The sequence below is a fragment of the Peromyscus californicus genome, unplaced genomic scaffold (assembly GCF_007827085.1).
Source record: "Peromyscus californicus insignis strain IS unplaced genomic scaffold, ASM782708v3 Scaffold_6__1_contigs__length_162567912, whole genome shotgun sequence".
NCBI classification, from domain to species: Eukaryota; Metazoa; Chordata; class Mammalia; order Rodentia; family Cricetidae; genus Peromyscus; species Peromyscus californicus.
Genome location: NW_026294584.1, coordinates 98,767,607 through 98,785,406, shown reverse-complemented (window position 1 = coordinate 98,785,406; position 17,800 = coordinate 98,767,607). Strand labels below are relative to the sequence as shown.

The following is a 17,800-nucleotide window of genomic DNA, read 5'->3' as shown; positions in this document are numbered from 1 at the left end:
TTCTGAAAATACGTTTTGCCATTCAGTAAGCGGCCTCTCACACAGTCACTTTGTTGATGGTATCTTGCGACATAAAGCATTTTTAATAGTGCAGCATTTACTTTTTGTTACCTGTGTTTTGGGAGTCATATCCAGGAAATTGTTGCCAAATCTGATGTCAAAAGGCTTTTGTCTTTTTAGTCTAGCTTTAATATTTAGAAATTCTATTTTGAGTTAATTTTTATGTATGGTATTCAGAAAGGTTCTATCTTCATCTTTTGGCATGTTGTGTCTAGTTCTGGCAAGATCGTTTGTTAGACTATTTTTTCCCATTTGTTCCTTGGCACTGTCGTCAGAAATCATGTGACTGTGTGTGTGTGCACGAGTCCATCCACATTTGGATACTGTATTTTGTTTCATTGGTTTGTTTTTCCTTGTGCCAGTACCAGTTTGAATTCAGTATATCGCCATCAAAAGTTTTGTTAGAAAGAACTGTCCTGTTTTCAAGATTGTTTTGGCCACTCAGAGTCCCTTAATAGCCCGTACTTGTAAATATTTTATTCTTTTTGATGCTATTGTAAGTGTAATTGTTTTAATTTCATTTTTGGATTATTTGTTGGTATATAGATACATAGTTAATTTTTACATGTTGATCTTGTACCTTAGCAGCATTGTTAAATTAATTTGTTACCTCTTTTACTCGTCTCGTCTCGTCTCTTCTCTTCCTCCCTCCCTCCCTCCCTCCCTCCCTCCCTCTCTCTCTCTCTCTCTCTTTCTTCCTTCCTTTTTTTTTTTTTCTTTCTGAGATAGAGTTTCACTGTGTATCCCTGTCTGTGCTGGAACTCACTCTGTAGACTTGGCTGGTCTCGAACTCACAGAGATCTGCCTGACTCTGCCTCCCGGGTGTTGGGATTATTTAATTCTTAATTTTCTTGTAGAACATGTAGAATTTCCTCTCATCTGCAAATAGAGACAGTCTTTCTTCTTTTCAGTTTGGATGGTTTTAATTTTTCTAATGGATTTACCGAGAACTTCTAGTAGATTGTTGAATGGTAAAAGCAAGTATTCTTGTTTATGTTTGCAGGAGAAATATTTTTAATCTTTCACAATTGAGAATGTGTTAACTGTGGACTTTTCTCTCGTGATTTGTTGTATTGAGGAAGTTCCCTTTTCCTTGTCTGTATTTTATTTTTATTATAAAAAGTTTTTGGTTTTGGTCAAATTTGGCAGCCAATGAAATGATCATCACTACCATCCCACTTTCTATTAATATGGTTTACATTAATTGAGAATCACATGTTGAACCGAACTTCCAGTCCTGGTGTAATTCTCATTTTGCCACGTTATGCAATCCTTTTCTTGTGCCATGGGATTCAGTTTACTAGACTTTTGAAGAAGGCGTTTGCATCTGTATTCATATGGCCTGTAGTTGTCTTGTGATGTCTTTGCGTTCTTTGTTGTCAGGATAGTACCAGCCTCATGGACTGGGTTTGTCATCCTGTGTTTTGATGATGAGTGATAAATTGATACTGTTGTTAATGTCAATTCTTTATGTGTTTGAAAGAACTTACCAGTGAGTGCCATAGCCATAGGTTGTGTGTTTTTCTTTGATTTCTATTTCTTGAGTTAGTTTTTATATTTTGTGTTTTTTAGTAGGTATTACTTATTTTTAAAATATTTATTTATCTTATTTTATATGGCTTTGAAACTCAAAACTGCCTGTTTCCTGATTATAGGCATGTGCCACCGAAACTATGTATTTGTTGTTTTGTTGTTTTAATCATACAGAAAAGTCAAAAGTTTTAAACTGGAAATATAGTAATGCTGACTGTAATAATTACTTAATTGACTTTAGGAGTGTTTCTTTAGTCATGTTGTGTGAGTCCTCTACAAAGCCTGATTGCAATCTTTAAAAGGGTATATGATTTGAAAACATGTTCTTCCCCCATTTTTTTCCTCTTTTTATTAAGAATTTTTTTCACTCATTTTACACACCAAAGATCCCCCTCTTCCCTCCTCCCACGCCCCCAGTCCCCCCCTCCCAACCCACCCCCTCTTACCCCCACAAGGCTGCACAAGGTGTCCCATCATAGGTAGTGAGCTCCAAAAAAACCCCTTATGCACCAGGGGTGGATTCTGATCCTACCACCAGGGGGGGCCCCAGCAGATCAAGCTACACAACTGTCTCACCATGCAGAGGGCCTAGTCCAGTCCCGTGCAGGCTCCATAGCCATTGATCCAACTTTCATGAGCTCCCACTAGTTTTGATTTGGTCATCTCTGCAGGTTTTCCCATCATGATCATGATGGACTTGCTTATGGAATCCCTCTTCTCTCTCCGACTGGACTCCTGGCTTTTTTTTTTTTTTTAAACAGTGTCTCTCTATGTAGCCCTGGCTGCTCTGAACTCGATGTGTAGACCAGTTTAGTTGGCCTGGAACTCAAAAGATCCTCCTGCCTCTACCTACCAAGTACTGAGGTTAAAGACAAGTGTCACCACTCTGCGCTCGCTCTTCCCTGTTTTGCATTGCTCTGCAGACTGTTGATTTCACTTGCAGGGCGGCACTCTAACTTTAGCAAAGTCCTGTTCCTGTACTTCAGCACTTGTGCACCTTCGTGTTGCATCTGAAACGCCTTGACCCAAAGTCACACAAAGAAATACTCCTTGCTTTTCTCCTAATGGCTCTATAATTTTAGCTTTCGTTTAGTTTATATCAATTTCAGCTACTCTTTAAAGGTTGTATGGGGCAGCCTTATTTCTTTGTGTGTTGCTATCCAGCTGTCCTAACACCATCTGCTGCAGACTAGTTTTCCTCCACTAAGTACTTTGGACACCCTTGCCAGATATATTTTCTAATAAGAAACTGTAAAATTTGTGTGTCGGGGGGTATTGTTTGTCTTTATTTTGTGCGTATGAGTGTTTTGCCTGCATGTATGTATGTACGTGCACCTCATGGGGTTTTTGGTGCCCATGAAAGTCAGAAGAGGGCATCAGATCTCCTGGAACTAGAGTTACACATGGTTTTGAGCCACTATACAGGTGCTGGGAATCAAGCCCTGGTCTTCTGCAAGGAATAAAAAGTGCCCTTAACCACTGAGCCATCTCTCCAGCTCCCTATCCCCACCCAAAACTTGTTTTTGTGTGACATTAATAGATGTGCAGAGAATTCAGATTTCCAAATCTCTCATTGATTTTTATTTTCTGCCTGAATGATCATCTGACCCTCCAGTTTTGTCCTAGTGAATCTTCTCAGAAGTGTGGTAAAAGAGAAGTTCGAGAGAAATACTGTGCAGTTTCTATACCTTTTCTATCTCTTCTTCCTCCACCTCATCTTCATCATCATCTTTTTTTGATATACATAGTTTTACTGTGTAACCTAAAGCTTATCTCAAGCTTGTAATCTTTCAGCCTAAGTCTCCCAGATTGTAGCTTTACAGTATAACGCTATCATGCCTGACCAAAAAAATAACTTTAGTGCTAAGAATTGGTTAAATTAAATGTGTTCCCATTCATGGCCTCCCTTTAAAAAAATTTCCCTGTAGCCGTTCTTATTTCAGTCATGTGACTGGCCTTTAAAAAATGTATTTTGAGTCACATGGGTTCTTAAAAATTATTGTGTTGTGGCTGAGCTTGTGGTAGTGCACGCCTTTAATCCCAGGACTCAGCGGACAGAGGCCGATGGATCTCAGAGTTCGAGGTCAGTCTGATCTGTAGAGCAAGTTCCAGGACAGCCAGGGCTACACAGTGAAACCCTGTCTTGAAAAACCAAGAAAAAAAACAAAAACGTGTGTGTGTGTGTGTGTGTGTGTGTGTGTGTGTGTGTGTGTGTGTGTGTGTGTACACACGCATTTCAGTATAAAAAAGCATACCACTGTTTCTTCTTCCTCTTCCTCCTCCTCCCCCCCTCCTTCCCCCCTTCTTCCTTTTATGCTCATTGGTTCAGAATCCATTGACATCTGATCATTACAAGTATATCTAACCCAGGTGTCTAATCACTGCATAATACTCTATGGAGACTCTGCACATTTACATGTGCTCTGCTGGGCACTCAGCCCAGATGTCCAGCGCACAAAACAAGCAGTGCAGATCTTTGTCTCTCTGTGATGGTCCTTTGCATATATTACTGGAAGTGGGATTCTTGTCAGGCTACACGAATACTTAATTTCATACCAGAGTACAAAATTTCTTTTTTAATCTTTATTCCTGCCTGAATTGTATAAAAATTTCCGTTTCTACTTTTCAGCTGGTAATATCAAATCTTCATTTGAAAATAAGAAATACAGATTTCTAAACCATGTAAAGATAACATTTTGTTGTTGTTTTGTTTTCATGTGATCATTTTGGTTTTTCTTATTGTTTTGTATGTGAGTGAGTGCTACTTGTCTTTGTCTGCCTGCCATATTCTCAAACTGTGGCTATGGCACAGTAGCACATATGTCCTTGTCAAAAGAGAAGCTTTAAAGAGATTTATTTTCAGCTTTAACACATTGGCTTGCCCACCCATAGACGGTTCTAATACGGAATATGACCAGTGGAGTGGATGCTCTAACACACTTCTTTGAAACTCACATCCACATGAAGAAAGGATGGGAGACTGTGGTACAGTATTAACCAGTTTGTTTTAAGATATCTCTGTAAAACTCTATTCTCAAAACACAGCACCCATTGTTAATTCCAAATGTCAATGGAGTATTTACAAAAAATAATTGTACATTAGGCAAAATGTTGACAAATCTCAAATTAGTTTTATAAGTAAGCTGGTATTCTGTAACCACAACACAGTAAAACTGAGCTGAACAAGTATTTTAAAATTAAATACATGAGAGTGAAATAAATCTTTTCAAGGTCGTAACAGTATGTCAAAACTGTTGTGGCTAAATCTGTGGTAAGAAGGGCTTGTCCACCATAGGAATCCATTTCCAGGACTGATCAGTACAGTCGAGCAGATCCGTTAAAAGAACAGTAGTTCCCTTTCTGGTTGTTCTTGCCACAGAAGGAAAGAAGATCACATCTAGTGATATGGAGACACAGGCACAGACAAAGGGATGTTTCTTAGATTTACATGAGTGGGTTTGCCTTCATGTATGTGTGTGTATCACATGGGGATAAAGGTGATGTTTTTAAAGGTGGTTTTGCAGTTTTTAGGCAGATATATTTGAGAATCTAAATAGATGATGATTGAGGAAAACGTAAACTGACCAAAAAGTTACAAAACCTACCTAGTTAGCTAATCAAAATTGAATTGCTGTCTATAATCTATAGCCTACTACCTCCTGCCCCTGAATATAACCCCTCTGGGATGTGTGCTGTGTTATCCCCAGGCCCAGTTTAGGGACTCAGCTTTTTAACATCTGCTAATACTCTGAAATGTGTTTAAAAATATTTAGTTTAAGATTTGCTATTTATATTTTTATGTTGTCTTTTATAACCTTTTTCATTATTCTCTGAAGACGTTTTTGTTGATTCTTACATATTAGTTGGATGCAATTGTGTTGTTATACACATTGTTTCTCTATTCATTCTATTAGCCCCAACCTCAAGATTATAAACAAACTTTCTACTAAAAAAAATATGTAGGGGTAGGGGAGCAGTACATTTAAACTGCTAATGTACGTACAATTTATTTTATATGTAAGCATTTCTAAATAGTCAATTATCACTAAATATCTTTTAATAAGAAAGTAATGTAGCCGGGCGGTGGTGGCGCACGCCTGTAATTCCAGCACTCGGGAGGCAGAGGCAGGTGGATCTCTGTGAGTTTGAGACCAGCCTGGTCTACAGAGCTAATCCAGGACAGACTCCAAAGCTACAGAGAAACCCTGTCTCGAAAAACCAAAAAAAAGGAAGAAAGTAATGTAAAATTACTAAGAAAATCTGGTGTCCTTTTGGTAAACTGGACTCTTAATCATTAAGACTCACTAATTGAGTAGCATGGGTCTTTTAACAGTTGGAATATGGGGGACCTGGTCAAAATGAAACGATCTGAAGTGGAAATTAATTCTGGCTCAAGTATGAAGTTTTATTCACTAATCCTAAAATTGGATCAAAGCCTCCAAGTAAACCTAACAGATCAGGTGCAGTTAAAAAGTCTGAGTCAAAAAGATGTCCAGTCACCCGTGAGTGATCATGATCCCTCAGGATATTTAAAGCCAGCAGTTAAGGGGTTTAAGAGAGTACAAAGAAGAAAAGCCACTTCCAGATCATAATGTTCCCAATTTGATAGAAAACCTTTCAATTGCTACTATCCTGCTCTGCCACTCTGCAAGGTTTTCGTGACTATGAGGCAACTTCCTGCTTTCCCCACATATTGATAGTGGAGTTAAGTCCTTGGTTACCTTTCTCCGGTGTTCCTCAGTCCTGTTGTATCTGGGAACTTTCCTGACCTTGACCATAATGACCTTCATAGCGTGTTAACCACCTTGGTGGCTACAGCTTGAATGTTGGTGTCACTCACGGCTGTTTTCCTATTTTTCAGTCCTCCCTCACATGGGTACCAGGAAAAAAGCAACAACCACAAACAAACAAACAAGAACCTATTCAGATACAATGGCCTTTTAACCTTCTGGGGGAGAGTTTTATACACATATTTTGTTTGTTTTTGAAATAGGGTCTCTCTACATAATCCCAGCTGTTTGGAACTCACAGTGTAGACTAGGCTGGCCTCAGATTCACAGAGATCTGCCTGCCTCTGCCTCCCATTAAAGGTGTATGCCACTATGCCCAGCAATTTTTTATAATGGATATCATTTGTAACTTTTGCCTCTAGGAATTACATGTCAAAAGGTTATTTTTTGTACAGACACATAATTATGTTACCCCTTAGTGGGCCAGTATATTTTATTATTAGACTATAGTTATCTGGACATCAGCTGTAGTTGATCTGGACATTTCTAAAAGCCTTTTGACAAGAAGCATGTTTTGGTGCCATAGAGCTCCTTTGGTTCTGACTGACTAGAGTGTATTTCTGGCTTAAACTTAGGTAGTTATAATTACCATTAATCCATTCCTTAGAAGGAAAAACCTCTCCCCTCAGTTGCCTAGCTGACTGAAGGCCATTGAAATTAAGCTAACAAATATGATTTCCCAAGCTCATTTTTTATTATATTCAGAGTAATTTCTCTATTTTGGACAGGGTCTCATGTAGCCCTTTAACTTGATGTGTACCCAAAGATGACTTTGATTACCTGATTTTCCTGCCTCTGCTTCCCAAGTGCTGGAATACAGTTATACACCATCACACCTGCCAGTTAGGTTGTCTACTCACTGGTATGATTAATGAAAAAAAAGTTAGAAGTAATTTTAGACTTTTTAAAAGTTTAAATAAGCTGGGACATAGTGGCAAATGCCTGTACTCCCAGAATTTGGGAGGTTGAGGCAAGTAGATGAGAAATGCAGTCACCTTCACATACAAAGGCCAGACTGGGCTACATGAGATCCTGTCTCCATAAATACAATATTTAATTTGAAGGCTTCTTTTCTGGATCTTTCTGATGTCTAATCAATAAATGTGCGAAATGGGTCTTATCTAGTACTTTATAACTTAAAAGATACTATAAACGTCTATAGAAATCTCCCTGTAATGGTGGCATTTTCCCTGTCCATGTGTAGAACGGGGCACCAACAGGTGAGTTTGTTCTCATAATAAACATTGGAGAGAGCAGCCAGTTAGCTGCTTGGTTCTTCCAAGATGATACACAAAAGAAAGTGTACACCATGGTAACTGATGCCATTTAACTTGGAAACGCTTAAATCGTTATTGGAAGCCCCATGTTGGAAAACAAAATGAGCCAATCCACACTCATCTGGAGGTTGATAAAGTGCCGGCCGGCATCCTTCTGTGGACAAAGTCACCTGGTCTATTGCTTGTCCGAAGCATCTGTCAATGAAATTTTAACAATGTAATACGTGGTGGATCCCAAAACCAGTTGGACACAAAGTGCAAGTCTTTTCATGGTGACTTTGGAATCTAGGTAGAACTCAGTATTTCCTGCACCATTGCTTGACTGGCCATATGCCTTCAGTTTTACTCTAGGGTGTGGGGCTGCATTTCACCTGATGTTTTCACATTATGCCATAGCACGTTTATTATTTTTATAGCCAAATACTCCACTGAATTGAATGCCACATTTTGTTTTGTCATTCAGTTCATGGATATGATTTTCTTTTTGCCTATTTTCAACAAAGCTGAGTCAGCATGTATACATTTTTATGTGTTGGCCTGTTTTCCCTTTTCTTGGGAATATACCTAGGGGTGGAATTGTTTGATCCTATGCAACTCTCTTAACATCCAGTGAAATGCCAGACTTTGAAAAATGTCTTTAGCATTTCACATCGCCATAGGCAGTGTGGACATTTCAGTTTCTCAGCATCCCAGTTAGTATTTGTTTTGTCTCCTTTGGCTTTTGCCATCATTTTGTTGGGAGGAGTTTATTTTTAGACTATAGCTTTGAATGTTTAACAAAAAATGCACTGTAAATGTGGGTTTCCCCTGACTTTCATGCATTCACAACTGGTCGTGTATCTTGGAAATACAGAGGGCCTGTAGTCCTGTCTATCGCTATCCCACTTGGTGTGAAGCAGGGCACACCAGCCTTTGCTTCAGCAGCTCTTCTGCACCATCTCCTTAAAGGGCAGACCAGTGCATGCATCTTAGACCCTACTTATCAGAGGTTTTTACTACTAAGATTGCAAATCCACTTGCTTTGGGCATTCTGGCATGGGAAACAGGTCTAGCTTTCTCCTTCTTAGCTCCCTGCTCACAAGGTTTATTTCTCAAGGTATCCACTTTAACCATTCCTTACAGATACTGTGTGGAAGAACTTTCCATTTCCTTTTCTTTTTTTTTTTTTTTTTTTTTTTTTTTAAGATTTATTTATTTATTGTGTATACAGCATGTATGACTGCAGGTCAGAAGAGGGCACCAGATCATTACAGATGGTTGTGAGCCACCATGTGGTTGCTGGGAATTGAACTCCTGACCTCTGCAAGAGCAGTCAGTGCTCTTAACCTCTGAGCCATCTCTCCAGCCCCTCCATTTCCTTTTCTAACTACAGTAGCTTTCTTGGGGATATGTTTGTGGATATCCTACTTTAACACTTGGACCTTGAACTAAGCATGTTGATAGAATCAGTTCACCACTTTTATAGGGCTAAAATTTCTACAACCTAGCACCATCAAACTCATTATGTCCTTATTGCCACACTCATCACTTCAAGCCTTTGTTTTGTTAATTCTCTCTTGAACTGGTAATACAGCCCAGTGAAATTAGAAATAATATGCCGTGAGTATTTGATGAGTATCCTTCCCACTCTTCTTACCAGGCCTCAACTCATCAGAGGCAACCTGTGTTAACAGTTTCTAGCGCAAGTGAGTTGTGCAGTCAGCAGCATATCCACTTCAGAGTATTTTGATCTGGGAAGCTGCCTTGTTTTCGTTTACAGTTACTCCCAGCTTTGGGAACCCTTATCTTGCCCATTCTGCACAGTTCATATAGAGTCACTGATGATGCAGCCTTTTCCATCTGGCTTGCTTGCTTTAGTGTGATGTTTTCAAAGTTTATCCATGTGCTGTGTTGTCAGTAATTCCTCCTACTGTTGAGTAGTAGTTGGTTATATGGGTTTTTACCACATTGTGTCTATTAATGGACATTTAGAATGTTTAGATTATTTTTTAATTATCAGAATTTGACTATGAACATTTATTTAGAAGTTTTATGTAAGCATTTTCATTTCCTTTAGGTGTGAAATGGCTTATGATAAATTTTTAATGTTTTAAGAAACTGTTTCTTCAAAATGCCCATGGGCAGTGTATTGAGCATTCCAGTTCTTCCACATCTTACCAAAACTTGCCATTATTCATGTTTTTGGTATGACCATCCTAAATGATGTGAAGGTACTTCATGATGCTTTTAATCTGAACTTCACAAATGACTGGATAGTAAAGATCTTTTTGTGTGCTTGTCTTTGGTGGGAAGGATACTCAGATATTTTGCCCATTTTAAAGCTAGGTCATCTGTCTTCCTGTTCAGCTCAGATGAGTTTTACGTATTTGGGTCTCGCTCGGCCTTTTGCGTAAGACCAAGTGTGGTATCTGGTCTCACCAGCTGTATATTTTTGTCACAAGTCTTACCAGGAGTATAACTTGAGAACAAGTTCTGTTCCTGTACTCAGTTTATTTTAGAAGTGAAATTTAATGTTCAAATGGTGAATAATGCAGTTTGGTTTAACATTTTTTTTCCCCTTGTGAATTGTGCTGTTGGTATTAGATCCAAGTTTTTTTTTTTTTTTCCTGGTCAAAGTAACAAAGATTTTTCTCTTGTGTTTTCATTTTAAAACTTATATAGGCATGTCCCACCTGTAGTCCACATGCATCTCAGGATAGCTACTGTGCTATTCATAGATGGCAATGTCATATAGCGATCTCAGAAAGCTTGGACATACCTGTTGGTTTTAGTAATTATTTAGCTCTGCTCAGTGCATTTTTGTGTATGTGATGTGGTGTCTAAAGTCATCTTTTATATGTGAAGATTCATTTGTTCTAAATCCCTTGCTCAGAGGTCTGTCCTTTGCTCCAGTGGGTAGCCTTGGTGCCTTTCTGAAAAATCATTGACCATAATCATAAGAGTTACTTTATCACTCACAATTCTGTTTTGAATTTAAAAACACCCAGTTTTTAACCTCAGTTATACTGTCTTAATCATTGTAACTTTGTTTTGAAATTAGGAAATGATTTTTTTATCTGTTTTTTTTTTATCTGTTCTTTTTCTTTCCTAATAATTTTGGGTTCTTATGATCCTTTGCCTTTCCATGGAAGCTTGAATCCCTCAGCTTATAAATCTCTTCTGGAAGGTTCATTAGGGTTTTTTAGGCTTATGGAGAACCTGCAAATTAATATGGAGAGACTTGCCATCCTAGCAGTTTTTGAGTCTTCTAACTCATATACATATGAGTGTCTCGCCATTTATTTAGATTTTTAACTTCTCTCATAAATACTTGGTAGTTTTTTTTCTATTGTGAATGAGACTGTTTCCTTTATTTTCAGTTTTCACAGTGCTGGAGTACAGACATGACTTTTCTATCTTGAAACTCAGCCCCTTTTGGGGCACCTACTATACTTGTCTCTCACAACAGTTGAGGTTTGTGGTTTTCCTGCCATCAGATCACCCTATTGGCCCTTCTGTGTTTGCACATGTTTGCTTTTTAACATCATAGCCTTCTCAAAGTTTTACACTAGTTGAGATTTTGTTTTGTTTAATGCCTACCATCGAAACCTTTTTTATTTGTTTGTTTTGAGACGATGGCTCACTTTTTTGCCCAGGCTGGGCTTAAACTCATGAAGAGCTGAGATTTTTTTTCATTGTTGTTGTTACATACATGCCCTTATTCATTCGTTTCTTTTGAGACAGGGCCTCACTGTGTAGCTCAGGCTAGCCTCAGGCTGCAGTCCTTCTGCCTCCTCCCAAGTGTTGATTACAGGTGTGAGCCAGCATGTTCAGCCTCTTTCTACACTTCCTGTAATTTCAGAAGTAAAAACTTCAGTTCCATTTCTAAGTGAGGAAACTGGCACAAAGAGACAACGAATAAAGGCAGAATCTAACACTGGCTTGGAGCTGGCTTTTGTTTTTTGTGGTTTTCCCCTCCTGCATCAAAATTTTCATCATTCTGTCTACACAGTGCTCTGGCCTTTAATTTATATACTTTTCACTACTAAACATCCTTTGATTTGATTTGGGCCATGCTCCTGTTCCTTGAGAGCCTCTCTGGCACTTTGGGTGTTTATTGTATAGAAATCTTGTTTTCTAAATCTCCAAGGCATTTATACAGAAAACATGAAGCAAGACTGGCCAAGCCTAGAGAACAGGAGGTACTCAGTGGGGATTTGTGCAGTGCACGTTGTCTACCCAGGCCTTTCTGAGTGTTGAAATAACGCTAGGGTTAAGTGTGGACGTAGTGGCCGTGGTCTGCCAGCATGTGCTGTCTCTTAAGTCCCTGGAACTCCATCTAGTTCTCAACATGCTGTCCTTCTGTCCCCAGATAAGCATACTGGACATGATGCCACTTAGTGACGGTGTCTGCCCGGAAACGGCTAACCTGGCCGTCCAGTTTTTGTCTTCTTTCCCATGCTTGGACATTTGCTAGCCTTGACTTTCACGTGCCTGGAGATTATCAGATTGATGATCAGCTCTAAACTTGACAGGTCAACGGTGTTAAACTCACCAGTTTACAATACTTACCCTTCTGAAAATCAAAATGTTTCCTTCTACAGATGTCTTATCATTGCTCCTTTTTTTCCCCAGGATTCTGGGCTAAGTTCCCAGAGGCCTTGGAGTATAGTTTTTATAGTTCAAAGAAGTAGATACATGGCTTGAGCTGCACAACACCTCTATCAAACTTGCTTTGAAAATGTCATTTAGCACTTATTAAAAATTCAGGTGATCAAACCTCTCCCCTAGAGATTCTGCACCCCCTCCCAGAGCTTTTCCACCCCCAGACATTTTATGATGAACAGGTTTAAACACCCTTTGACTTGAGAGGTATCAGTGGGGCAGAGCACCTGCTGTGCCATCATGCCAACCAGTGCTCAGGTGCCTGTACCTGCCCACAAGCTGGCCATCCTTTATATGCCCGTATTCCCAGATCTGAGGAGGGAAGGGAGAGACAGGGTTGCTGGGCCTTCCTAGCTTCCAATCTAGTTGTGAAAATGTGAGCCCAAAGTCCAGGACTTGCCACGAAGGAATAGATTGAGAGTGATGGAGGAGGTTGCTGTTGCCCTTTTCTGGCCTCTGTGTGTGTGTGTGTGTGTGTGTGTGTGTGTGTGTGTGTGTGTGTGTGTGTGTGTGTGTGTGCGTGCTTGGATACAGACAGCTTTTTTTTTCCTTTTTTTTTAAAAAACAGTTTTATGTATTTGTTCAGCTATATTTTGATTTTTTTTTTCACCCACCAGTCAGCTTTCATCCCTTAACTGGACCTTCAGTGCACTACTTGCTCTGAGTATAGTTAAAGGAGGCTTTGGGACTTTCCTGTATTTTATACTTGACTCCTTTGGGATTTCTTAAGGTTCAGTGCAGCTCTTTGTGTGTTTCTGTCATATAAAAAGCCCCTGAATCTGCTCTGATTGAGGGGTCCTCTATGGACTTCATCACTTAAGTTAGCATCTCTTTTAGCTCCAGAATTATCTACAGGTGTGAGCTGAGAATTTCATTCTGGAGATGTGTCAGGCAAGGTTTATCTACCAGCTTCAATTTTCTCAAATCCCCGAGGAAGTCCCAGCGTTCTTTGTATTGAACAGCTTGGGCCTATCTTACAGCAGCATTCTCCATATCAGAGATGCATGATCACATTATTCACACGTTTCTTTCAGCTGTGTCTCAGCTGTTTGACTAGAGAGGGTCGCAGCGGCTTGTAAGCTGGCTTGCCCTGTAGGTAACTAGTCCTCTGGCTACCAGTCACTCTAACAGAGTCGTTTTTGTTTTTCCAGGTGACAAATCATGTTTCTTCTGACTCCGTTTCATCTGCTGATAGTTTCTTGAGCTTGGACTCTACCCTTTACACTGAGGAAAATGTGCACATGTTGAATAAGGGTGTACAAGCTGGTAAGTCCTTTGAGTTTAAATTTGCATTGATATAAAAATGCTTCAACACACTTAACCTCACTCATGATAAAAGGGTATAAAGATTAAAAGTACCTGCATATTTAGATGCTATTTTTTACTTATTAATTGCAAAAAAATTCCAAGTTTGTAAGCAAGAATGTAGGCATAAGTGCCTTTGTAGCAGAAGTCCACATAATACAGCCTCTGTGAAAAGCAGTTTAGCAGTTCTTATCAAATTCACTTTGACTCAGTGGGTTTTTGTTGTTGTTTGTTTGTTTATTTTTACTTTGGGAATTTGGTCAATAGATGTACTCAAATATGTGCAAAATGTTAAGTGTAAAAAGTAGGGTTATTGTAGCAGAAAATTAAAATCAACTTTGATAGCCATCAGTAACAATGGTGAAATTAATTATTGTAGTTTCATATGAAGATATTTTATATAGAAAGAGGAAGCTCTCTAAGAACTGGAGAAATGGTTAAGAGCACTAGTTACTGTTGCAGGGAGCCTGGGTTCAATTCCCAACACACACAGAGGCCCCCAGCATATGTATTTGAAAAGAAAAAATCAAGGTACAGAACAAGTACGGTTTACTACTGTGTGCGTTGTGTAAAAACCAAGGGGAGACAATGGCGTGAGTGAGTAAAGTCCTCTGAGGTCCTGATTTGTAAGCAGAGTGACTGGGGAGCAGGGCTAGGAGACTTTGAAGCTTATGCCTGCGGAGAGTTTGCTTTCCTACAGGTCAGTCTCTTTTCGTCTTCCTTCAAAGGGTCTTGAGCTCAACACTATCACCTCCTTACTGGGTGATTGGCAGCAAGTCCAGAAGTACTTACTGTCTTGCTCCCTTGGAGTTGAAAGCCTGAACCAGCTGAATGCATATTTCTTCTTTCTGATAGCTAAACCCGCTTAGAAGTTAAACCTGTGTCTGTCTCTGCCCTTTTCCTCCCTTCCCCTCCTTCCCCTCCCCCCAGCATCATGTCTTTCAGTTATTAATAGGGGCTCACCCCTTGACTTTAAGCCTGCCAGCCAGGATACATCTGTGTTTCCCTCCAGGTAACTTGGAGATCGTGACTGGTGCCAAAAAACACACTCGGGATGTTGGGGTGACTTTCCCAACTCCCAGTTCTAGTGAAGCCAGGATGGAAGAGGACAGTGATGTGACTTCTGGGTCAGAAGAAAAAGCCAAAGAGAAAAAGTTCCTTGCCAATTATCTGCGGGACAGAAACTTAAGGAATCACAAGTCAAGTTCCTGTGAAGGTTGGTTGGTTTCTATTTTGAAGGTCAGTTTCTAACCCAGGTAGCAGGGAGTCTCACAAAGGCGTGTCGAAGTCTCTTGCAGCCCTGAGATCCCTTGCTTCTGGGGACTCTGTGTTGACTCCACCTGCCACTAGCCACCACACTGGCGTGTTTTGAAAGTAACAGAACTTCATGTAGAGAGTCCTGCTGTGTTTAAGACAACTCAGGGGTTCACCCCCAACAGATGATCCTCTGCAAGTCAGGATTACATGCATGCCTTTGTAGTTGGCTACGATTATCAAAAAATACAACTTTTCAGTTTCTTCTTGAAAATATTTCCTGTAGGTGTCTCATGGTTTGTTCCTGTGGAAAATAGAAAGTCTGAATCTAAGAAAGAAAACCTGCCCAAGATTTACGGCCCTGGTATCTCCTGGTTTGAACCAGTAACCAAAACCAAACCCTGGAGGGAGCCACTGAGGGAACAAAACTGGCAGGTGCTATGCATGAGCAGTCGTGGGTCCCTGGGAGGCCCAGGCGGAGATGGTGGCCGTGTTCCTCTTAGGCCATTTGTGAGAGCAACCCTGCAGGTAGGTCCCATGACATCAGTGTGACTTTCGCCGTATGTTTTGTGGGACCATGTGTGACTGGCATGCTCAGGAGCTGATGACAGGGAGGAGGAGGGTTCTACTGTGGCACTGCTCGCTGTGTGCAGGCTCCCGCATGTGCAATAGCAGCCTGGGGTTTGGGCCAGGATTGCATTGTTCTAGGGCCTTGCTGTGTTAACCAAGCGCTCGCCCTCGAGCTCTTCCCCTCGGCCTTACCAGATCCCTTGGTGACTGAAGGAAATGATATTTAGTGATGAATTTGTTTGAAGGGAATGAACTTACCGCTGTCTCATCGACATTTGGAAGAGTTTTCAGCTTTTTCCACAGGCATTTCTGTGCTTCCTTTGATTTCCCTGGGGGTGCCCTCCCCTGCAGGCTCTGAAACCTGTGGGGCAGGTGCCGTTTTTCTGGGCACTTGAGAACAGGCCATGTCATTAACATGAGGCTTTTTCTCTCCTTTAGGAAGCTCTTCAGCTTCACAGACCTGATTTCATCTCCCGTTCTGGGGAGCGGATAAAGCGCCTGAAGTTACTAGTCCAGGAAAGGAAGCTACAGAACTTGTTCCAGAGTGAGCGGGAGGCTCTGTTCAATGCTGTGCGGCCGCTGCCTAGGAGAGGTATACCTCAGGTCACTTGTCCTGCCTAGGAGAGGCATACCTCAGGTCACTTGTCCTGCCTAGGAGAGGTATACCTCAGGTCACTTGTCCTGCCTAGGAGAGGCATACCTCAGGTCACTTGTCCTGTCCAGGAGAGGTATACCTCAGGTCACTTGTCCTGCCTAGGAGAGGTATACCTCAGGTCACTTGTCCTGCCTAGGAGAGGTATACCTCAGGTCACTTGTCCTGCCTAGGAGAGGTATACCTCAGGTCACTTGTCCTGCCTAGGAGAGGCATACCTCAGGTCACTTGTCCTGTCCAGGAGAGGTATACTTCAGGTCACTTGTCCTGCCTAGGAGAGGTATACTCCAGGTCACTTGTCCTGCCTAGGAGAGGTATACCTCAGGTCACTTGTCCTGCCTAGGAGAGGTATACTTCAGGTCACTTGTCCTGCCTAGGAGAGGCATACCTCAGGTCACTTGTCCTGCCTAGGAGAGGTATACCTCAGGTCACTTGTCCTGTCCAGGAGAGGTATACTTCAGGTCACTTGTCCTGCCTAGGAGAGGTATACCTCAGGTCACTTGTCCTGCCTAGGAGAGGTATACCTCAGGTCACTTGTCCTGTCCAGGAGAGCTATACCCTCTTGTCATTTTGTGGAGTGGCAGCTGCTGTGCTGAGGAGCCGCTGGATGCCAGGCCCCAGTGAGGATGCTGAGACTCCACTGTTCTTGACTAGTAGACTTCTTGGCTAGTAGACTGGCCCAACCGAGCCTTCCACGCGTCTGTGACCCCAGCAACCGGGTTTGCTAGCCTTGTCACTGCATCTCTGTCTCTTCAAACAGCGAGGCTGCGTACGGATGATTGTTCTGTGACCCAGCCTCGTGGTTCTGGTTTCAGAGTATATTATGAAAATAGTAGTGATGAGCACAGACCTAGGAGGTCTGCTCAGAACTGTTCTCCCAGCACCTGTCTAAGAACAGCACTGTATTAATACTCTTCCTCCACAGGGAGAGTAAGTGGCTCACCCAAGGTTACACTCCTCTTAGGGAAGGAACTGGGGTTTGCAGCCAAGATCTGTGTTCTTAACGGTTACACCGAGGGGCAAGTCTCAATAAAACAACACAAGAAAACTGTGAAAATAGAAAATACCACCTAAAGCTGTCAGCCTTACCTGTCAACTAGTCAGTAGTTCACTAGTTCACTAGTAGTAGTCACTAGTAGTAGTAGTTCACTCGTAGTAGTCAACTAGTTCATGCTGTGGCTTGCCACAGTGGGTATAGACTTTGGTCCCAGTACCCTAATGCAGTTCAGGCTTTGGCCTTGCCCGTGGTCTCTTACTCAGTGCTCTGTACCCGCTAGCTCAGGTTAGAGCCCAGCAGCTCCTCTGCACAGCTCTACAACGCCACACCTCTCCTTATGGTCACTGTCTACTACTAAACCTCTTCTCTTGTCTAGGCCCCCTGGCTGCCCAGAAGAACAAACCCATTGGAAAGAAGGAAATGATCCAGAGAACCAAACGGTAAGTCTGAAAGAATGAGAGTAATTATGCAGCTGTAAGCCAGCCCCTGGCAGTCCCTCTGCTTCCCAGCCCCCAGGGTAAAGGTGCATGCTCAGTTGGAAGCATGTGAGAAGGTTAGTGGTGAAGTTGCTTTCCAGAGCACAAGAAAGGAAGAGAAAAATCGAAGACAGTGCTTGAGTGCTTCCTGTTCAAAGAGGGAAGGAGAATGCCTGGGATGAGCTTGTCTCTATTAGAAATCTGCATGAGGCCGGGCGGTGGTGGCGCACGCCTTTAATCCC

General features: G+C 41.4%; 1 protein-coding gene across 5 annotated transcripts in view; it reads left to right on the top strand.

The window, feature by feature from the left end:
* Alms1 (ALMS1 centrosome and basal body associated protein) overlaps positions 1-17,800 on the top strand; it is a 119,938-nt gene that overhangs the window by 97,338 nt on the left and 4,800 nt on the right. For 4 of the 5 annotated variants that reach the window (XM_052719710.1, XM_052719708.1, XM_052719712.1 and 1 more), the window contains exons 17-21: positions 13,456-13,570; positions 14,622-14,825; positions 15,150-15,391; positions 15,872-16,025; positions 17,459-17,522. In XM_052719710.1, coding sequence (XP_052575670.1) covers positions 13,456-13,570; positions 14,622-14,825; positions 15,150-15,391; positions 15,872-16,025; positions 17,459-17,522 — 779 coding nt within the window. The remainder of the gene's footprint in view (positions 1-13,455; positions 13,571-14,621; positions 14,826-15,149; positions 15,392-15,871; positions 16,026-17,458; positions 17,523-17,800) is intronic. The other variant, XM_052719711.1, reaches the window with a different exon arrangement.